At 41.4% G+C, this 23,467-nt stretch overlaps 1 protein-coding gene across 1 annotated transcript in view; it reads left to right on the top strand.

Moving 5' to 3' along the window:
* Positions 1-265: 265 nt before the first annotated feature.
* Positions 266-23,467, top strand: part of PGR (progesterone receptor) — a 112,143-nt gene continuing 88,941 nt past the window's right edge. The window contains exons 1-2 of the mRNA XM_070384312.1: positions 266-2,546; positions 3,739-3,890. Of these exons, the coding sequence (XP_070240413.1) occupies positions 967-2,546; positions 3,739-3,890 (1,732 nt within the window). The 5' untranslated portion in view covers positions 266-966. The remainder of the gene's footprint in view (positions 2,547-3,738; positions 3,891-23,467) is intronic.

Below are 23,467 nucleotides of genomic sequence, written 5' to 3'. Positions count from 1 at the left end.
ACAAATCTGAAATGCTGAGGATTCAGCTTCTGATACAATCCATTCACTTTTCCAGTTAGACTGGTAGTGGTACTGAGTTGGCAGTACAAAATCGAATGTGCTTATGCAGCTCATCCCAGTACCTGTTAATTCGGGCTGGCACTTGGAATTTCAGATCTGGTCCCTCCGCGGAGCGGGGCGGAGCCGTGGGCGGGGCCTGCAGCGGGGGAGGCGGGGTGCTGGGAAAGCCGGGGGGCGGGTCTGCTAGTGAAGCCTCGTAGTATCTGAGCGTGCGAGGGTCCACGGCGCGAGCAGCGTGCTCCGCGAGGCTTCGCTTCACGTGGCATCGCAGTGGACCCCGCAGCTCCGGGCGCTCCGTGCTAGCGGACTGCTAAGAGATGTGAGCACCGTGGAGATGCTCGTGGCGAGCGACCGGGAGCCGGCAGAGACGGCGCTGCTCTTGAGGATGGGCTGCGCCGAGAGGCCGATACAGCCCCGGGGTGTCCGGGGGAAGGGACGGGGACCGCAGCCCGGGACCGGGAGCATCCCGGCGCTGGAGCGGGCGGAAAAGTCAGGAGCCACAGCCTCTGTCCAGTGCTTGCGAAGCCGCCGCCCCTGGGGTGCGCCCCGCGGTTTGTGAGTACTTTGCGTCGCCTGTCCGCAGACGGAAGCCGGGGAACACCCCTGGAGAGCTCTACGGGATCCCTACCACCGCCGTCGTCTGGTTTCCCCACCTACCTCAGGGACAGAGTGACTGCCACCCCCTCCCCCGACCTGCGGACCCGGGGCGAGGGCGGAGGCCCATCGGGGCCGCCCCCTTCACACCCAGGAGGTGGAGAGTTCACCCCCCTCTCCGCCGTCCGCTCCAGCCAAATTCAACTCCGGTTCTCTCCTCCCGCGGCCCCGAGCCTCCTGACGCCCCCTGGTCCTCCCGCTATCCCCCCCTCCCCAGAGACAGGGGAGGAGAAAAGGGGAGCCCAGGGCGTCATGACTGAGCTGAAGGCGAAGGGTCCCCGCGCTCCCCACGTGGCGGGCACAGCGCCCTCGCCCACCCAGGCCGGAGCCCCTCTGCGGGGACGCCCAGACGCGGGCCCCTTCCAGGCGGGCGAGGCCTCGGGCCCGACGCCCACAGCCTCGGGCCTCCCCCTCTCCCTGGACGGACTGATCTTCCCTCGGCCCTGCCAGGCTCAGGACCTGGACGGGAAGACGCCGGACCCAGAGTCGCTGGCAGACGTGGAGGGGGCGTATTCCGGAGGGGAAGCCGCAGAGGGCGCTGCTGCGAGACCCCCAGAGAAGGACGGCGGGTTGCTGGACAGCGTCCTGGACACCCTGCTGGCGCCCCCGGGCCCCGAGCGGAGCCCCGCCAGCCCCGCCGTCTGCGAAGCCCCCAGCCCTTGGTGCCTCTTTGGCCCCGAGCTTGTCCAAGACGCCCGGGCTGCGCCAGCCGCCCAGGGGGTCCTACTCCCACTCATGAGCCGCCCAGAGAGCAAGGCTGGCGACACCCCAGGGGCCGCCGCCGGCCAGAAGGTGCTGCCCCGGGGCCTGGCGCCATGCCGGCAGCTGCTGGCCCCGACGGCCTCGAGCCACCCCTGGCCCGCGCCCGCGCCGAGGCCGTCTCCGCAGCCCGCGGTGGTGGAGCTGGAGGAGGACGACTCGGATCCCGAGGGCTCCTCGGGGCCGCCCCTGAAGGGCAAAGCCCGGCCCGCGGGAGGAGACGCGATCAGCGCTCCTGGGACGGCCGCGGGAGGCGTCGCCCCGGTGCCCAAAGAAGATGCCCGCTTCTCGGCGCCCAGGGCCGCCCCGGCGGAGCATGACGCACCCGCCGCGCCCGGGCGCGCCTCGGTGGCCACCGCGGTGATGGACTTCATCCACGTGCCCATCCTGCCGCTCAACTCAGCCTTCCTGGCCGCCCGCACCCGGCAGCTGCTGGAGGGTGACAGCTATGACGGCGGGGCCGCCGGCGCCTTCGCCCCGCCGCGGGGCTCGCCCTCCGCCTCGGCCGCCCTGGGCGCGCCCGGAGACTTCCCCGACTGCGCGTACCAGCCCGACTCCGAGCCCAAGGACGACGCGTTCTCGCTCTACGGGGACCCGCAGCCGCCCGCCCTGAAGATCAAGGAGGAGGAGGAGGGGGGCGCCGAGGCAGCCGCGCGCTCCCCGCGGCCGTACCTGCTGGCGGGGGCCAGCCCCGCCGTCTTCGCCGACTTCCCGCTGGCGCCGCCGTCCAGGCCGGGGGAGGTGGCGGTGCCCGCGGCCGCCACGGGGGCCCCCGGCTCGTCCGCGGCCGTGTCGGGGTCAGCCCTGGAGTGCGTCCTGTACAAGGCGGAGGGCGCGCCGCCCCAGCCGGGCCCGTTCGCGCCGCCGCCCTGCAAGGCTCCGGCCGCGGGCGCCTGCCTGCTGCCGCGGGACCTGCCGTCCACCTCGGCCGCCGCCGCCGCCGCCGCCGCCGGGGCCACCCCTGCGCTCTACCAGCCGCTCGGCCTCAACGGGCTCCCCCAGCTCGGCTACCAGGCCGCGGTGCTCAAGGAGGGCCTGCCGCAGGTCTACCAGCCCTATCTCAACTACCTGAGGTGAGGGCCCGGCGCGGCGCGCGAGGACCTGTCCGGCCGCCCCCGGCCCCCGGCGCCCGGCTCCCCAGAGTGGCCGCCAGGAGTGGGTGGCCGGGGCGGGGCGCAGCGCAGCGCAGCTTGGCTTCCTTTTCCTCACCTCTTCTCATTTTTTTTTTTTTTTTTTGTGGGGAGGACACCGCGGGGGCCCAGATTATGCTGTTTCTGGAGCAGGCGTCCCCGACAATATGTTCCTAAACTTTCCAGATCTGCGCAGTCCCAAGGCGAACCAGCCTTGAGTTCTAAAAGTGCAGCGTCACTCTGGGTCCGCCGTAGCCCCGCGGAGCCGAAAGGGTGCGGCGAGTCTGGGGTTTTATAAAATGCTTTTCTTCCTAGAAGGACAGTTACCGAGAACGTGCGTTCCGGAGGAGAAACGGTAACGCATCGTTCTTCCGGGCGGGGTGGCGCTGGGTGCCCGGCCAGAACCCAAAGCAGAACCATCTTAGGGGTCTGGACACTTAGCGCTTCATTTTCACCCGAATCTCTAGATTGAAATTAATTTATGTGTAATATATTTACAGTATGGCTTTAAATATCAATCACGTCAGTGCACTGTAGGCTAGTATTGTTTCAAGTTCTCTACTACTTTTAGCATACAAGTTTTGAAAAACATTTTAATTTACATACGAGAGTTACAGAGTTTTAAAGAAAAAAGAAAGTGCTCTGGATTTGGAATCTTGTGTTGTGAATAGTCAAAACAGTGTCAAAATATTGAACAATGCTTTAAAAAGACAAACTCGGGTACTTGTTTAATTACAGAGATGACTTTTTTAAATGATTGTATTTTTAGAGCAAAACCACGTTTATTGTTTTCCACCGTGCAACAAGGTTATAACATTTGTCAAAAGACTAAATTGATTCTCTGTAATGAGTTTTGCAGGAAGTTTTTTTTTTTTTTCCTGAACATAAAATTAAATATTAATTATTTATTACTTTTGTTGGTACTCCTGATGAGAGGCTAATACCTTGCAAGTCTGATGAATCCAGTAACACGTAGTATATCAAGTTCAGTTTGCTATGTTTTTCAGATCTGTATTTATATATGGCTGTAATTTTTAAAAACCTTGTCACTCTGTCTATTCTGGGTTAAGGAAACTTTAGTATTAGATAGTGGTGCACTTAAAAATAAATTGAGTACTTTGTTTTGCATTTCAAGGCCGGATTCAGAAGCCAGCCAGAGCCCACAGTACAGCTTTGAGTCATTACCTCAGAAGATTTGTTTAATCTGTGGGGATGAAGCATCAGGCTGTCATTATGGTGTCCTCACCTGTGGAAGCTGTAAGGTCTTCTTTAAAAGGGCAATGGAAGGTAGGCTCCTTTCTTGTTGGTTTAATTGTAAATGACACCATCTAATATTTTACAGATCTTAATTAGCCCTTGCTTCTTCTAAGAAATGATGGTATTTCCATACAACTAAAAATATATGATGATATTTTAACAATATATTTTTATTTCTAATAATCTGTATTGAATGTGGTTGGATATTATAATTGCATAATATTTGACTAACACTTTTAATATTAGACAAAGCATATGAATCTTGCAACATGCTAACATTGTTCATTAACTTTAGAGAAACAACTTTATTCTAATTGAATTTTTATATTTCTATCACATTTATGTAAGATAACACTAAATTAAAATTTTCTTCCAAAAGTAAAGTGGTAGAAGTCATTAAAATTATATATGTACATATATATGATGCAGTTACAAGTTTTCTTCATAATTATGTCCTTTCCCTGTATGATGTTTATGTAATAATTATATAATGGTAATTACAGAAAAAAAATGGTTAAAGTTCCCTTTTTGTTTAGTGCAAACAATTTAAAGCAAAAGAAAAATTTGGACTCCACAGTAATTTAATTTCTGCAGAAATATTTTGCTTTAAGTAAGTCTTTCATATTTTAAAAATCATCCAAATTACATATTTACCTAATGATTTTAGATTGATTTACATAATGTATTTCATATTTGAACTTTTATAAAATATATGTTTTAATTTCATCCTTTCTATCTACACTAAACTCTAAGCCGCCAAGCACATTTATATTTGAAGATAGAAATACACTTAGACATCATTTCACATTTGAATTCTAGCAATAACTGTATTTTATAACAAGCAGACATGAGTTTATGGTTGTCTCTGGAGTTCTGAGATCACACCTAGACAAGGAACCAAAGATCTGAATGTCTGCTTTTTTGCTTCCTGTTTGTGAGTTTTCTGATTTCAAGAGTCCTCTACATGTAAGTAGGAAAGGAGGGAGTGGGGAATTTTTACCTTAAGGGAGCATTCAAAGGAGTTGACATGCATATTTAATACACATTTACCCTAAGTGAAGTCACTTCAGTCGTGTCCGACTCTGTGCAACCCCATAGACAGCAGCTCATGAGGCTCGACGTCCCTGGGATTCTCTAGGCAAGAACACTGGAGTGAGTTGCCATTTCCTTCTCCAATGAGTGAAAGTGAAAAGTGAAAGTGAAGTTGCTCAGTCGTGTCTGACTCTCCGCGACCTCATGGACTGCAGCCTTCCACGCTCCTCCGTCCATGGGATTTTCCAGGCAAGAGTACTGGAGTGGGGTGCCATTGTAGGTTAGTACTTCTAATTCCCAAGGAGTTAAGAAATGGTCAAAGAAACCGAAAAGTTTGACCAAGAAAGGAGAGTTCGGTCCACACACTGCCCATTTCTGGTCGGTTCCCAAAGGAGACATTGGGTGCCTCTTGGCATTGGCATGTCGGTATAAACCCCCAACACGTTTCTGCCATAAGCCATATGAGATCACCATGGAACCGCAGAGCAGGGCTCCTTACTTGCTTCATGCAAGGCATGTCATTCATTCACACAAGTACACCGTAGAGTTAATAAAGCACAGCAGAAAACGCATTTGCTAAGAGGACAAAGAACTAGAGCTCCAAGCATCCTTACCTTGTCCTGAAGGATCCCGGACGAGCCCCCAGGATGAAAGGTTGTTGTTGAATCTCACGAAGACACCAGGATTCTTGGCCCCCGGAGGAGAAGAATTCAGTCCGGGGCCAGAGACAAGGCTTGATCGCTCAGAGCTTTTGTGTAATGAAGTTTTATTAAAGTATAAAGGAGATAGAGAAAGCTTCTGACATAGACATCAGAAGGGGGTAGAAAGAGTACCAAAAAGATTAATCCAAAAGATGTTTAACAAAAAAAATTCACTATCCCTATAGATTGCTAACATATAATTCTTCATAACTATTATGCCCTTTTAGTGAAAATGATTCTCATCTATTAATGGTATGTGTACCCCTCCTACTGAAATTAATGCTTCAAAAAAAGTAATTGCTCTTGTGCCTTTTTAAAACAATCATGTTTGTCATGAAGGATGGATGGATGTAACTGATGTTGAGTGTATGTATTAAACTTAAGGGGACTTTAATTGCATTTTAAATTAGTTGAGGTGCTGTGACAAGAGAAAATGTGAGAAAATGGGACAACTGAGGGTAGTCTTAACTTTCCACTGACATCATTTAGTCATAGTTGCAGTTTGAAGCCCTTTGTGTGCATGGAAGTGTTGATTCTCCAGTGGGTAATTGAAGTTACTGTTCCCATCTGACTTTGATCCTGGTTTCCTGAACATTCCCCTCTGCATTAATGTGATTTTCTTTATACTTACAGTTTTATTAGTCTAATCCTTAAATGAATGACCCTGTTGGAGTCTCCCCAAAGCCAGTTTATTCTAGCCCAGCTCTCTCTTTCTACAGATACACAAGTCCTAAAGACATACATCTAAATTTCTAAAGAGCATACAGTTAGTTGGTAGCTGATTGTTAGTCAACATAGGTTAGATTTTCTTTCATTGCAGTGCTTATAAATCAGAAATGGTATGCAAAAGTAGGCATATGACAAATGCTACTTAATTCTTGAAAGTTACTTCAAAAGTGCATATAGGACCAAGAATACTCTAATTAAAATATAAATGTTTTCACATCATTATTATCAGAATAGCATCCTAAACATAAAAGATGTCTTCCCAAATTTGCAATGACAAAGTATTTGTTGGACCACTACCTTAGGCATGGTTCTGTTTTAATTTTGAGTAATAGAAATGAAGTACCTTTATTCAACATTGTCTACGAAGAGGAGCTCAAGATAAAAGTTGATAAATCATTTGGCTGTTAAATGACGAGTAAAATTAGTAACCTCTGGACATTGAGAAGAGCTTGTAAAGTGTATATATTCAAGGAAAACTGATGAGATTAAGATTAAACTAAGACTTGAAGATCCATATTAGGAAATTATTAAAGGTTAAGAAGTTGGATTGCCAGTGTTTGCTTGAATCAGTCATTTAAGGCAAGAAAATAGAAGGTTCTTTGAGTTTTCAAGAGTGAGAAAGATGAGTAGAAGAATATTTGTAATTGAAGAGAAATATGCAGTTTGAAATCATAGAGTAAAATAGGGCTGTGTAATGAACAACTTCAGGGTATAACTATATGTGGATGCCAGTATGTCCAGAAATTGAATGTCATAGTCAACAATATGAATATTAAATACCAAAGATAGTGATGATAATGGCCTTCAGGAGTGCTTTATATGTGCCTGTGACTATTTTAATGTTGTATTGGTCTTGACCCTTTTAAGCCATATGGTGTAGACATTATCATCATTTTTAGTTTATAAATGAGGAAACTGCCTTTGTAAATTGCCTTAAATCATAAGAAGCAGTGGAATAGGATTCAAATCCAAGGTGTTTGACCCCAGAATCTATGCCTTCCACCACTACACTTTCTTTCTCATAATAGGAAATTCAGTTTCAGCTTCTCAAAGAAACAATAGAGAGTTGGAAGAAAAAATATGAGCCAAGTGAGAAAACATCTAAGAAGGTAGAAGGGAATCCTAATGGAGAAAGCAATATCAAGGGTGATTGAAAGTATGTAATGTAAATGGATGGATGATACTAACACCACATTTAGGGCTGCAGTGAAAAGACACATTCAGGAGCCAAGAGCCAGTTTCTCCACCCTGCTCCAAGTTAGAAGTGGGAGACCATAATGTGTATGGAGAAGGTACTCAGGAAAACTGGATTTCTCTTGGTATGAAACAGAAAGAGAAGAGGCAGAGAAAAAAGACATCCCTCAGGAAGTAGGAGTATACAGAGGAGAGAAATGACCTCTTAAGCTGAAAAAAAAAAAAAAAAATATTAGCCAAAAAATAGTTGCTTGAATAGCCCATTGCATTCCTTTACTAATACTTAGAGTGAACCAGGAAGTGGTCAGAAATTGCCTTAATGCCTTTCAAGGAGAAGTCATAATGACCTGTCAGTCCTATAAATGCAGGCCTTGTATTAAGAAGGAAAAGATAATTTCTCACTGGCTTACCTCAGTATGCACTGTGACTCGCTCAATGTTAGGAATACTAAACAGTTAGTGTATAATTGTTTGCTAAATGAACCAGTCATAACAAATGATGCCAAGCTTTTATTCTTTGCATATTTTATAGTGTGACAGCATTTGTAGTGAATATATTTGATAGAATAGGGTTGGGAAATATTGTTAATATAGTTGAAACATAGTGTTTAGAAGATAGGAAGCTAAGTAGATATTGATGGATTTTTAATTATATTACATTATGCCTCATTTTTCTCTTAATTGAGGTAAAAGTGACAAATAAAATTGTAAGATATTTAAAGTATACCCTGTAATGATTTGATATTATAGGTTCATGGTGAAAGAATTCCTCCCCATCAAGTTTTTTAACATACCTCAGGTATTTGCCTTTCTTTTTGGCAAGGACATTTAAGTTCTACTCTCTTGGCAAATTTCAGTTATATAATGTTATACAATGTTATCAACTGTAGTCACAGTATTACACATTAGATCCTCAGACCTTATTCACCTTATACCTGAAGGTTTGTATCCTTTTACCAATCTCTCCCTATTTCCTCCCACCCTCCAGCCCCTGGTAACCACTTCTCTTCTGTGTTTCTATAAATTCAACTTATTTTTTAAATTCCACATGTAATGATATCTGTGGTATTTGTCTCTGTCTGGCTTATTTCATTTAGCATAATATGCTCTATGTTCAGCTAGTTTTTGTTTTTGCATTAATTAACCAAATGTTTGTTGAGCACCTGCTGTATGCCGGGGACTATACTGGGTGCTGGTTGAAAAGTGAAACAGGACAGACCTAACTGGCTGCAGCACTAGTGGAGTTTTTAGTGTAGTGGAGGAAAGGGACATTCTCAGTTAGCATGCGTTTAACAAGTTATTATATATTAATGAGTTATGCCTGGACAACTAGTCACTTGACCCCTCTGACAGATGCTGGGGATGGTGGAGAAGTCTTTAGAATTAGAAAGACACCCTCATAAGCAGTCTTCCCAGGTAGTCCTGCTACTGCTGCTGCTAAGTCACTTCAGTCGTGTCCGACTCTGTGCAACCCCATGGACTGCAGCCTACCAGGCTCCTTTGCCATGGGATTTTCCAGGCAAGAGTACTGGAGTGGGGTGCCATTGCCTTCTCCGAGGTAGTCCTAGTGGTAAAGAATTCACCTACCAATGCAGGAGACATAAGAGACATGGGCTCCATCTCTTGGTTGGGAAGATCCCCTGGAGGAGGAAACGGCAACCCACTCCAGTATTCTTGCCAGGAGAATCCCATGGATAGAGAAACCTTGCAGGCTGCAATCCATGGGGTCACAAAAAGTCAGACACAGCTGAGCGTCTGAGCACATCATAAGCAGACCACAGAGGAAACGGAACAGAAATGAAGTACTTTTAAGAATAGCGTATTTCTTTCTGAAGTTGAGTGGAGCTGGTGTCATAGTCTAAAAATGAAAACTGGTGTAGTAGCATCGTTCTCTGTGGTATGACTTCTAAAGCAGAAATGATGAACATTCAAATTTGTGAAAGATTTTTTTAATTTTTTTAATTTAATTTTATTTTTAAACTTTACATAATTGTATTAGTTTTGCCAAATATCAAAATGAATCCATCACAGGTATACATGTGCTCCCCATCCTGAACCCTCCTCCCTTCTCCCTCCCCATACCATCCCTCTGGGTCGTCCCAGTGCACTAGCCCCAAGCATCCAGTATCATGCATTGAACCTGGACTGGCATCTCGTTTCATACATGATATTTTTCATGTTTCAATGCTTATTTTTAAGAGCAATTTTAGGTTTATAGCAAAATTGAGAGGACAGTGTAGAGATTTCCCATGTGCCTCCTGTGATTGCACATGCATAGCTTCTCTTATTATCAAAATCCTCCACCAGAGTAGTATGTTTGTTGCAACTGATGAATCTACGTCAACACATGCTAATCACCGGAAATCCATAGTTTACATTAGGGCTCATTCTTGGTTTTGTACCATTGAGTGGATCTGGACAAAAGTATGATGACATGTATCCATGGTTAGAGTTTCATACAGTGTATTTTCACTGCCTCCCCAAATCCTCTGTGCTCTTCTGTTCATCCCTTCCTCATCCCCAACTCCTGTCAACCACTAATATTTATATTGTCCCCATAGTTTTGCCTTTTCCAGAATGTCATATAGTTGGAATCATACAGTAGGAAGCCTTTACAGATTAGCTTTTTCCCTTAGCAGTATGCATTGAAGCTTCCTCCATGTGAAAGGCTCATTTCTTTTTAGTGCTGAATAACATTCCATTGTCTGAATATACCGCAGTTTGTTTATTCATTGATCTACTGAAGGACACCTTGGTTGCTTCCAGGCTTTGGTAGTTATGAATAAAGCTGCTCTAAAGATTTGTCTGCAAGTATTTGTGTGAACATCAGTTTTCAACTCCTCAGGGCAAATACCAGGCTTTCCTGGTGGCTCAGTGGTATAGAACTCGCCTACCAAAGCAGAAGGTGTGGGTTCCATCCCTGGGTCAGAAAGATCCCCTGGAGAAGGAAATGGTTGGGGGAGTCTGGCAGGCTGCAGTCCAGGGGGTCACGAAAGACTTGGACATGACTTGGCAATTAAACAACAGCAGCACGGCAAATACCAGAGTGCAGTGGCTTGGTCGTATGGTAAGAGTATGTTTAGTTTTAGAAGAAACCACCAAATTGTCTTCCAAAGTGGCTGTATCATTTAACATTCCCACTGGCAATAATTGAGAGTTTGTCTTATTCCATGTCCTTGCCAGCATTTGTGTTTCTAGTGCTTCAGATTTTCTCCATTCTAACAGGAATGTAGTGCTAGCTCATTGTTGTTTTGACTTAAATTTCCCTGATGACATATTATGTGAATTATATTTTCATATGCTTATTTGACATCTATACATCTTCCTTGGTGATGTGTTTATTACAATTTTGGCCCATTTTTTTTTTTCTGTTGAGTTTTAAAAGGTTTTTTTGTGGATTATTTTTGTTTGTTTTTTAGATAACAGACCTTTATCCTAGGTATTTTGCAAATATTTTCTCCCACTCTGTCTTTTTGTTCTTTTGCTAGTGTATTTTACATAGTAGACAAATTCATTTTTAATGAAATATGGTTTCTCAATTCTTTCTTTCATGGATTATGACTTTAGTATTATATCTGAAAAATGTCATTGAACTCAAGGTCATGTGGATTTTCTCCTAGGTTATCTTTTAGTAGTTTTATAGTTTTGAATTTTATGTTTAGTTCTCTGATCCATTTTGAGTAGATTTGTGAAGGGTGTAATGTCTGTGTCAAGATTGACTTTTTTGCATATGGATGTCCAGGGTTGTTCTAGTACTGTTTGTGAAGAGACTGTCTTTTTTCTATTGTAGTACAATTTCTCTTTTATTTTTTAATTGATTTATTTATTTTAATTGGAGGCTAATTAGTCTATAATACTGTACTGGTTTTTGCCATACATTAAACTGAATCAGCCATGGGTGTACATGTGTTCCCCATCTTGAACCCCTCCTCCCACCTGCCTCCCCATCCCATCCCTCAGGATCATCCCAGTGCACCAGCCCCAAGCACCCTGTCTCATGCATCGAACCTGGACTGGTGATCTATTTCACATATGCTAATATACATGTTTCAATGCTATTCTCTCAAATCATCCCACCCTCGCCTTGTCCCAGAGTCCAAAACTCTGTTCTATATATCTCTGTCTCTTTTGCTGTCTCACATACAGGGTCATCATTACCATCTTTCTAAATTCCATATATATGTGTTAGTATACTGTATTGGTGTTTTCTTTCTGACTTACTTCACTCTGTATATTAGGCTCCAGTTTCATCCACCTCATTAAAACTGATTCAAATACGATCTTTTTAATAGCTGATAATATTCCATTGTGTATATTTACCACAGCTTTCTTATCCATTCGTCTGCTGATGGGCATCTAGGTTGCTTCCATGTCCTGGCTAGTGCTTTGATGAACATTGGGGTACACGTGCCTCTTTCAATTCTGGTTTCCTCGGTGTGTATGCCCAGCTGTGGGATTGCTGGGCCATATGGCAGTTCTGTTTCCAGTTTTTTAAGGAATCTCCACACTGTTCTCCATAGTGGCTATACTAGTTTGCATTGCCACCAACAGGGTAAGAGGGTTCCCTTTTCTCCACAGCCTCTCCAGCATTTATTGTTTGTAGACTTTTGGATAGCAGCCATTCTGACTGGCGTTTGATGGTACCTCATTGTGGTTTTGATTTGCATTTATCTAATGATGAGTGATGTTGAGCATCTTTTCATGTGTTTGTTAGCCATCTGTATGTCTTCTTTGGAGAAATGTCTGTTTAGTTCTTTGGCCCATTTTTGATTGGGTTGTTTATTTTTCTGGTATTGAGCTGCATGAGCTGCTTGTATATTTTTGAGATTAATTCTTTGTCAGTTGCCTCATTTGCTATTATTTTCTCTCATTCTGAAGGCTGTCTTTTCACTTTGCTTATAGTTTCCTTCATTGTGCAAAAGCTTTTAAATTTAATTAGGTCCCATTTGTTTATTTTTGTTTCTATTTCCAATATTCTGGGAGGTGGGTCATAGAGGATCCTCCTGTGGTTTATGTCGGAGAGCATTTTACCTATACTCTCCTCTAGGAGTTTTATAGTTTCTGGTTTTACATTTAGATCTTTAATCCATTTTGAGTTTATTTTTGTGTATGGTGTTAGAAAGTGTTTTAGTTTCATTCTTTTACAAGTGGTTGACCAGTTTTCCCAGCACCACGTGTTAAAGAAATTGTCTTTTCTCTATTGTATATTCTTGCCTCCTTTGTCAAAGATAAGTTGTCCATAGGTGCATGGATTTATCTCTGGGCTTTCTATTTTGTTCCATTGATCTATACTTCTGTCTCTTGCCAGTACCATGCTCTCTTGATGACTGTAGCTTTCTTGTACAGTCTAAAGTCAGGCAGGTTGATTCCTCCAGTTCCATTCTTCTTTCTCAAGATTGCTTTGGCTATTTGAGGGGGTTTTTTTGTTTTTTTTTCCATACAAATTGTGAAATTATTTGTTCTAGTTCTCTAAAAAATACTGTTGGTAGCTTGATAGGGATTTCATTGAATCTATAGATTGCTTTGGATAGTATACTGATTTTCACTATATTGATTCTTCCAATCCATGAACATGGTATATTTCTCCATCTATTTGTGTCCTCCTTGATTTCTTTCATCAGTGTTTTATAGTTTTATATATATAGGTCTTTTGTTTCTTTAGGTAGATTTATTCCTAAGTATTTTATTCTTTTCATTACAATGGTGAATGGGATTGTTTCCTTAATTTCTCTATTTTCTCATTGTTAGTGTATAGGAATGCAAGGGATTTCTGTGTATTAATTTTATATCCTGCAACTTTACTATATTTACTGATTAGCTCTAGTAATTTTCTATTGGTGTCTTTAGGGTTTTCTGTGTAGAGGATCATGTCATCTGCAAACAGTGAGAGTTTTACTTCTTCCTTTCCAGTTTGGATTCCTTTTATTTCTTTTTCTTCTCTGATTACTGTGGCTAAAACTTCCAAAACTATGTTGAATAGTAGTGGTGAGAGTGGACACCCTTGTCTTATTCCTGACTTTAGGGGAAATGCTTTTAATTTTTCACCATTGAGGATAAAGTTTACTCTGGGTTTATCATGTATGGCTTTTATTATGTTGATGTATGTTCCTTATATGTCTGCTTTCTGGAGGGTTTTTATCATAAACAGATGTTGAATTTTGTCAAAGGCTTTCTCTGCATCTATTGAAATAATCATATAATTTTTATCTTTCAATTTGTTAATGTGGTATATCACATTGATTGATTTGTGAATATTGAAGAATCCTTGCATCTCTGAGATAAAGCCCACTTGGTCATGATGTATAATCTGCTTAATATGTTGTTGGATTCTGTTTGCTAGAATTTTGTTGAGGATTTTTGCATGTATGTCTATCAGTGAAACTGGCCTGTAGTTTCCTTTTTTGTGGATTCTTTGGTTTTGGTATTAGGGTGATGGTGGCCACATAGAATGAGTTTTGTAGTTTACCTTCCTCTGCAATTTTCTGGAACAGTTTGAGGATAGTTGTTAGCTCTTCTCTAAATTTTTGGTAGAATTTACCTGTGAAGCCATCTGATTCTGTGCTTTTGTTTGTTGGAAGATTTTTGATTACAGTTTGATTTGTGTGCTTCTGATGGGTCTGTTAATATTTTCTATTTCTTCCTGGTTCAGTTTTGTAAAGTTATACTTATATAAGAATTCATCCATTTCTTCCAAGTTGTGCATCTTATTGGCATATAGTTACTGGTAATAGTCTTTTGTGATCCTTTGTATTTCTGTGTTGTCTGTTGTGATTTCTCCATTTTCATTTCTAATTTTGTTGATTTGATTCTTCTCCCTTTTTTTCTTGATGAGTCTGGCTAATGGTTTGTCTCTTTTATTTATCTCCTCCAAGAACCAGCTGTTAGTTTTGTTTATTTTTGCTATAGTCTCCTTTGTTTCTTTTTCATTTATTTCTGCCCTAATTTTTATGATTTCTTTCCTTTTACTAACCCTGGGGTTCTTCATTTCTTCCTTGCTTTAGGTGTAAAGTTAGGCTATTTAGTTTATTTTTCTCTTGTTTCCTGAGGTAAGTCTGTATTCCTATGAACTTTCCTCTTAACACTGTTTTTATTGAATCCCATAGGGTTTGGGCTGTTGTGTTTTCATTTTTATTTGTTTCTATGCATATTTTGATTTCTTTTTTGATTTCTTCTGTGATTTGTTGGTTATTTATAAGCATATTGTTTAGCCTCCATATGTTTATATTTTTAATCGTTTTTTTTTTTTTCCCCCATGCAGTTGATATCTAATCTTACTGCATTGTGATCAAAAAAGATGCTTGGAATGATTTCAGTTGTTTTGAATTTACCAAGGCTAGATTTATGGCCCAGGATGTGATCTATCCTGGAGAATGTTCCATGTGTACTTGAGAAAAAAGTGAAATTCATTGTTTTGGGGTGAAATGTCCTAATAGATATCAATTAGGTCTAACTGGTCCATTGTATCATTTAAAGTTTGTGTTTCCTTGCTAATTTTCTGTTTGGTTGATCTATCCATAGTTGTGAGTGGGGTATTAAAGTCTCCCACTATAATTATGTTATTGTTAATTTCCCCTTTAATACTTGTTAGCATTTGCCTTACATATTGTGGTGCTTCTATGTTGGGTGCATATATATTTATAATTGTTATATCTTCTTCTTGGATTGATCCTTTGATTATTATGTAGTGTCCTTTATCTCTTTTCATGGTGTTTGTTTCAAAGTCTATTTTATCTGATATCAGTATTGCTACTTCTGCTTTCTTTTGTTCCACATTTGCATGAAATATCTTTTTCCAGCCCTTCACTTTCAGCCTGTTTGTGTCCCTTGTTTTGAGGTGGGTCTCTTTTAGACAGCATGTATAAGGGTCTTATTTTTCTATCCATTCAGTCAGGCTTTGTCTTTTGGTTGGAGCATTCAACCCATTTACTTTTAAGGTAATTATTGATAAGTATGATCCTGTTGCCACTTACTTTATTGTTTTGGGTTTGAGTTTATAAGCCCTTTCTGTGTTTCCTGTCTAGAAAAGATCATTTAGCATTTGTTGAAGAGCTGGTTTGGTGGTGCTGAATTGTCTCAGCTTTTGCTTGTCTATAAACCTTTTGATTTCTCCTTCATATTTGAATGAGATACTTGCTGGGAATGATAATCTTGGTTGTAGATTTTTCTCTTTCATCACTTTAAGTATGTCCTGCCATTCCCTTCTGGCCTGAAGAATTTCTATTGAAAGATCAGCTGCTATCCTTATGGGAATCCCCTTGTGTGTTATTTGTTGCTTTTCCCTTGCTGTTTTTAATATTTGCTCTTTGTGTTTGATCCTTGTTAATTTGATTAATATGTGTTTTGCCTTGGGTTTATCCTGTTTGGGACTCTCTGGGTTTCATGATCTTGGGTGGCTATTTCCTTCCCCATTTTAGGGAAGTTTTCAACTATTATCTCCTCAAATATTTTCTCATGCCCTTTCTTTTTGTCATCTTCTTCTGGGACTCCTATAATTCGAATGTTGGGGCATTTAACATTGTCCCAAAGGTCTCTGAGGTTGTCCTCATTTCTTTTAATTCTTTTTCTTTTTTCCTCTGTGCTTCATTTATTTCCACCATTCTATCTTCCACCTCACTTATCCTATCTTCTTCCTCAGTTATTCTACTGTTGGCTCCCTCCAGAGTGCTTTTGATCTCAGTTATTATTCATTATCGATTGACTCTTTTTTATTTCTTCTAGGTCCTTGTTAAACATTTTTTGCATCTTCTCAATCCTTGTCTCTAGTCTATTTATCTGTAACTCCATTTTGTTCTCAAGATTTTGTATCATCTTTACTATTATTATTCTGAATTCTTTTTCAGGTATACTCCCTATCTCCCCCTCTTTTGTTTGGTTTGGTGGGCATTTGTCATGGTCCTTTACCTCCTGAATATTTCTCTGCCTTTTCATTTTTTTAGATTACTGTGTTTGGGGTGGCCTTTCTGTAGGCTGGAAGTTTGTGGTTCCTCTTTATTGTGGAGGTTGCTCCCTGTGGGTGGGATTAGACTAGTTTGTCAAGGTTTCCTGGTTAGGGAAGCTTGCGTTGGTGTTCTGGTGGGTGGAGCTGGATCTCTTCTGTCTGGAGTGTAATGAATTGTCCCATAGGAAGTTTTGGGGTATCTGTGGGTTTGATGTGACTTTGGACAGCCTGTATTTTAATGCTCAGGGCTGTATTCCTGCTTTGCTGGAGAATTAGTGTGCTAGTGTGCTGTGTCTTGCTCTGGAACTTGTTAGCTCTTGGGTGGAGCTTGGTTTCAGCATAGGTATGGAGGCTTTTGGATGAGCTCTTGTTGATTAATGTTCCCTGGAGTCAGGAGTTTTCTGGTGTTTTCAAGTTTTGGAGTTAAGCCTTCTGCCTCTGGCTTTCAGCCTTATTCTTACAGTAGCTTCAAGACTTCTCCATCTATACAGCATAGATGATAAAACATCTAGGTTAATGGTGAAGAGATTCTCCACAGTGAGGGACACCCAGAGAGGTTCACAGAGTTACATGGAGAAGAGAAGAAGGAGGAGGGAGATAGAGGTGACCAGGAGGAGAAGAGGGGGAGTCAAAAGGGGAGAGACCAATCTAGCCAGTAATCAGTTCCCTAAGTGTTCTCCACAGCCCAGAATACCCAGAGAGATTCACAGAGTTAAGTAGAGAAGATAAGGTGGAGGGAGGAAATAGAGGTGACCTGGGGGAGAAAAGGGAGAGTCAAAAGGGGAGAGAACAATAAAGCCAGTAATCAACCCCTTAGTGAAATGGATAGTGAAGACTAGATTCTTAAAAGTACAAAATTGAAAACAAATACCTAAATGCAAAGATTAAAAATCTAGAGTAGAGGTTAGACTCTCATAAATAAATATTAAAAATACAAACCAAAATGAATCACAAATTATAAAAAAGCATGTACATGAAATTTGCTTAAAAAAAGGTTTTCATCTTTTTTTTTTTTTTTTTTTGCAAGGTAATAGGTTACAAAAATGAAAACTAAAGAAGTAATAAAGAACTTAAAAATAAAAAATGATAAGAGTAAAAATATCTCTAGGAATTTCTCTGGAGCTGTTGTGGGTAGTGGAGGTCAGTTCAGTTTCAGGTAGTTCCTTGTTCCAGCTTGCACTTGTTCTCAAGATCTATGCTGCTGCTGCTGCTAAGTCACTTCAGTCGTGTCTGACTCTGTGCGACCCCATAGACGGCAGCCCACCAGGCTCCCCCGTCCCTGGGATTCTCCAGGCAAGAACACTGGAGTGGGTTTCCATTTCCTTCTCCAATACATGAAAGTGAAAAGTGAAAGTGAAGTTGCTCAGTCATGTCCGACTCTTAGCGACCCCATGGACTGCAGCCTACCAGGCTCCTCCATCCATGGGATTTTCCAGGCAAGAGTACTGGAGGGGATTGCCATTCCCTTCTCTGCTCAAGGTCTATAGGCCCCCTCCAATGCTTAATTGGTGTTAACTGCAGGGTTTTAATCTGTTGAACCTGTCACTTCCAAAGTGGTTCCCTCTTCTTTGTTTATTTTGACTTCCTCTGTTTGCAAGTCACTTCAGTGTCTAATATCCACCCTTACACAAGGGGGTGAAGGTGGTCACTTATTTAGGCTCTCTTGTTCAGTTGTGCTGGGGGGAGGGAGGAACACTGCAAACATATATTGCTGGCATGTGTGGGGGGTGCTTGCAGGGTATGGACCACACTGGGTTTGCCCCACTCACAGCATCTGTGCTTTCCCAGTCTACACTGCTCAGGCCCAGGGTGCTCTGCAGGGGCACTGTCCAAAGTGGGCTCTACATTTCATGCACTTCCCAGGTCTAAGCTGCTCAGGTTCAGGTTCTCGGATACTCCGTAAGGGCACAGACGTGGTTGGGCATGCATTTTGTGCCCTCTCCAGGTCTGAGCAGCTCAGGTGACCAGGTGCTTGGCAAGCACACTATCCTAGGTGGGCAGTGCATCTTAATCACCTTCCCAGTCCCAGGTGTTCTGTGTGTCTCCTCTGAGGAGCTGATCTCTGGCTATAACCCTCCTGGCAGATGTCAACCGTCCAGTATCCCAGGAAGACTTGGTTAGCAACTGGGAGCGTCCTAACAGTTTGGTGGAGGATGTGTTTCTGGGGCTGAGATTGCCCCTTGACTTGTGGCTTTGGCTGCCACCCGCCTGCCTCTCTGCCTCTAGAAGGGGAGGGCCAGTCCACAGCTGGCTAGCTCTCCTTTGGTGTCACTCAATCCTTTGTTCTGTGAGCAGGCCAAGCTGTGCCTTGGTTAGAGCTTTTCGTGGGAAAGTTCTCTCTCCCTTTTTCTTTTCTCTCTCCCTGGCTATTCCACAGTTTGGGTTGCTATCTCATGTTAGCTCCTTCAGATTGTCCTCAGGGCATTCAGGCGTGGTCCTTACCCTAAGCATGCAACCTGTGCCTCCCTGTCCAGCCCTCGCTGGCTGGTGGTGGCCACAAGCATCTGGGCTACTTCTCCACTGGCAGTTGCAGTTAGGCATGTATTCTGTGGGGTTTTTTTGTTTTTTTCCCCTCCAAGTTATGTTGCCCTCTGAGATTCCAAAACTCCTCAAAGACCTGCCTGTGAGAGGGTTTCCTGGTGCTTGGAAAGTTCGCCTTCACGACTCCCTCCCCAGGATGGGTCTCTGTCCCTAATTCTTTTGTTTCTCTTTTTGTCATTTATATTTTGTCCTACCTCCTTTCGAAGCGAATGGGCTGCCTTTCTGGGTGCCTAATGTCATCTGCCAGCATTCAGAAGTTGTTCTGTGGAAGTTGCTCAGCATTCAGATGAACTTTTGATGAATTTGTGGGGAAGAAAGTGGTCTTCCTGTCCTATTCCTCTGCTATCTTAGGACCACCCCCTCCCCATTTCTCTTTTATTAGAGATAAGTTGACAGTATTTATATGGTTCTGTTTTTAGGCTTTCTATTCTGTTCAATTGATATATTTGTCTGTTCTTTCACAATGTCTTGATTATTGTAGCTTTGTTGTAAGTCTTGAAGTCAAGTAGTGTCAATCCACCAACTTCCATATTGTGTTGCCTATCATGAGTCATTTGCCTCTCCATATAAACTTTAGAATCATTGTGTTAAAATCCATAAAATAGCCTTCTGGAATTTTGATTGGGCTTATACCTGTGGATTGTTTTGGGAAGAACTGACATCTTGACAGTACTGAATCTTCCTATCCATGAACATGGACTATCTTCCCATTTATTTAGTTCTTTTATTTCATTTATTAGAGTTCTGTGATTTTCCTCATATAAATTATATATATATATATATATAGTTATATTTATACATAAGTACTTCATATTTGGGGATGCTAATTAAATGGTATTGTATTTTTAATCTAAAATTCCACTTGTTCATTTCTGGTACATAGGAAAGCAACTGACTTTTGTATATTAATCTTGTATCTTGTGACCTTGCTATAATTATTAGTTCCAGGAGTTGTTCTGTAAGTCCTTTTTGGATTTTCTACATAGAAGAATATATCATCTGCAAACAATGAGTGTTATCTCTTCCTTTCCAGTGAGTGTATCTCTTATTTTCTTTCTTTCTTTCTTTTTGTCCTATTGGATTTGTAGGACTTCTACTACAGTGCTGAAAATAAATGGTGAGATTAGATATCTCTGATTTTTCCTGACTTGATGGAAAATCTTCTAGTATCTCACCACTAAGTATGACCTTAGCTGTAGATTTTTTGTAGATTTTTTTTTATCAAGTTGAGAAAGTGCCTCTCTATTCCTCGTTCACTAAGAGATTTTTTTCACGAATGAGTGTTGAATTTTGTTGAATACTTTTTCTGCATCTGTTGATGTGATCAAGTGATTTTTCTTTTTTAGTTTGTTAATGTAATGGAACACATTAATTTTCAAATGTTGAACCAGTATTGCATAGGTGAATTAAACCCCATTTGGTTGTGATGTACAGTTATTTTTATACTTTTTTTGGATTTGATTTGCTAAGATTTTGATGAGATTTTCCACATCTACATTCATGAGAGATATTAGTATATAGTTTTCTTTTTTTGTGATGTTTTTGTCTAGTTTTGTATTAAGATAATGCTGGCCTCACGGAATGATTAGGAAGCAATCTTTCTGTTTTCATCTCTAAAAGAGAATGTAGAGAGTTGGTATAATTTCTTCCTTAAATGTTTGGTAAAATTCATCATTGAACCCTCTGGGCATGGTGCTTTCTGTTTTGGTCAGTTGCTAATTATTGATTCAGATTCCTTAATAAAGTTCTGTTCAGATTGTTTGTTTCTTCGTATGTGAGATTTGGCAGATTGTGTCTCTCAAAGCATTGATCCCTTTTCATCTGAGTTATCAAGTTTTTAAGCATAGAGTTGTTCATAGTATTCTTTATTATTCATCTCATGTCCACAGGATCTATAATGATGTCTCCTCTTTCATTTCAGATATTAGTAATTTGTATCCTTTCTCTTCTTTTTTGTTAGCTATCCTGGCTAGAGGCTTACTAAATTTATTGATCTTTTCAAAGAACCAATTTTTGGTTTTGTTTATTTTCTTTATTCATTTCTTCTTTTCAATTTCATTGATTTCTGATCTAATTTATTATTTTTCTTCTACTTATTTAGCTTAATTTACTCTTTTTTCTAGTTTCATAAAGTGAAAGTTTAGAAGATTAACTTTAGATATTTTTTCTTTTCTGATGTAATATTTAATGCTATTTTATTTTCTAATATATTTAATGCTAAAAAATTCCCTCTAAGCACTGTTTTGATGTATCACACAGGTTTTGATATTTGTGTTTTCATTTAGTTCAAAATATGTTTAAATTTCTCTTGACATTTCTTCTTTAAATCATGTTTTATTTAAAAGTGTGTTGTTAAATATCCATGTACTTTGACATTTTCCAGTTGTCCTTCTGTTATGATTTTTAGCTTAGTTTCTTTGTGGTGTAAGAACAGACATTGAATGATTTTTGTTCTATGAATTTGTTAAGGTGTGTTTTATGACATAGAATGTGGTTTACCTTGATGGATATTTCATGTGAGCTTGAGAAGAAGGTATATTCTGCTGCTGTTAAATGAAGTAGTCTATTGGTGTCAATTATGTCTAATTGATTGATGATATTGTTGATTTCAACTCTGTCCTTACTGATTTTCTTCTTGCTAGATCTCTCTGTTTCTGCAAGAGAGGTGTTGAAGTGGCTGACAAATAGTGGACTCATGTATTTCTCATGAGTCCATTTCTCATTTCTGTCATTTTTACCTTACCAGATTTTGATGATCTGATGTCAGATGCATATGCATTAATAATTGTTATGTCTTCTTGGAAAATTGGCCTCTTTAGCATTATGTAATGCTCCTCTTTATTCCTAATAATTTTCCTTGCTTTGAAGTCTGCTTTGTTTGTTAATTTTTTTTTTTTTTTGACAGACTCATGAACTTTTTTCCCTGCATTTGGAGCTCTATGGTGCTTTTTACACCTATTTTACTCCACAAAATTATCCAACCTTCCCTTCCACAATAGTTTCTTTGACTTATATCTGGGCTTTTAAGAAGACAGTTTGCCAATAATCTTACTTAATATTCTCTCCAAAGAAAACTGTGGCAGTTTTCCTGTTTCCCTAAAAGTAAACATGTAATTCCCTGGAATTTACTTCTAAATTCTGTAAATAATAATACATCCTATTATTAAAGATAATAAATTGGATAATTTATTCTTAAACTGCATGTCCCTCAGGTTAATATTTAGCATGAGGAGTAAGCTGGTTTCAGGCACAGTTTTGTGCTATGACCCATTGATGTAAGCCTCTGCTTAACTGAAAAAGAAATGGTGAGAATGATGGAATTTGGTGACATGCTCAGTATATGGTTATGTAGCATCCTAAAATTGTTATTCTCCTTCAGAACCTGCATCTTAACCCTACTGCAGAAACACAAGGGTAGGTATTGGTGTGAAGACATGCATGCTAATGCTAACAGGTAGTGCTTTTCCTCCAGACTTTAGATTGTTTTACTTTAAGTACTCAAGTATGCGACAGTACAGTCTCCTTAAAAAGTATCAAGACATTGCCAATGAGACTTAAGTTCTCTTTATAACTACCTCTTATCTGTTCTTGCCTACCATTCTTCTACACTTCTATCTTAGTTTTTTACATTTGTGTGTGTGTGTCTGTAATATGTTGTTTTAGATATGTTGATACACAAATGATATCATGTATCATAATTTGTGTATCACTTCTCATCTTATTTGTTTCATGAAACAATGACTGGAAGCTTGGTATGTTTATATGTAATCCTAACATTCTTTTAACTATTCAGTTCAGTTCAGTCACTCCGTCGTGTCCAACTCTTTGTGACCCCATGAATCACAGCACACCAGGCCTCCCAACTCCCAGAGTTCACCCAAACTCACGTGCATGGAGTTGGTGATGCCATCCAGCCATCTCATCCTCTGTCGTCCCCTTCTTCCTGTCCCCAGTCTCTCCCAGCATCAGAGTTTTTTCCAGTGAGTCAACTCTTTGCATCAGGTGGCCAAAGTACTGGAGTTTCAGGTGGCCAAAGTACTGGAGTTTCAGCTTTAGCATCATTCCTTCCAAAGAACACCCAGGACCGATCTCATTTAGAATGGACTGGTTGGATCTCCTTGCAGTCCTTTTAACTATTACATTAATACTTTATAAGATGAAAAGCCTCTTATGAAGACATTGCTGTTGAGTAAGCATTTTGGCAGTTGACTACTTGTGTATGTGCCTTGCTCTTCTTTCTGGAATATAATTATTTTCTTTTTTTGGTTGTGCGGGGTCTTCTTTGCTGTGTGAGGGTTTTCTCTCGTTGTGGCAAGTGGGGGCTACTCTTTGTTGCAGTGCATGGGCTTCTCATTGCAGTGGCTTCTTTTGTTGAGGAGCACAGGCTCTAGAGCGCAGTCTAAGTAGTTGACAACGGGCTTTGTTACCTTGAGGCATGTGGAATCTTCCTGGATTAGGGATTGAACCCATGTC

The sequence above is a fragment of the Bos mutus genome, chromosome 15, assembly GCF_027580195.1.
Source record: "Bos mutus isolate GX-2022 chromosome 15, NWIPB_WYAK_1.1, whole genome shotgun sequence".
NCBI lineage: Eukaryota > Metazoa > Chordata > Mammalia > Artiodactyla > Bovidae > Bos > Bos mutus.
This window is presented reverse-complemented; position numbering and strand designations above follow the sequence as displayed.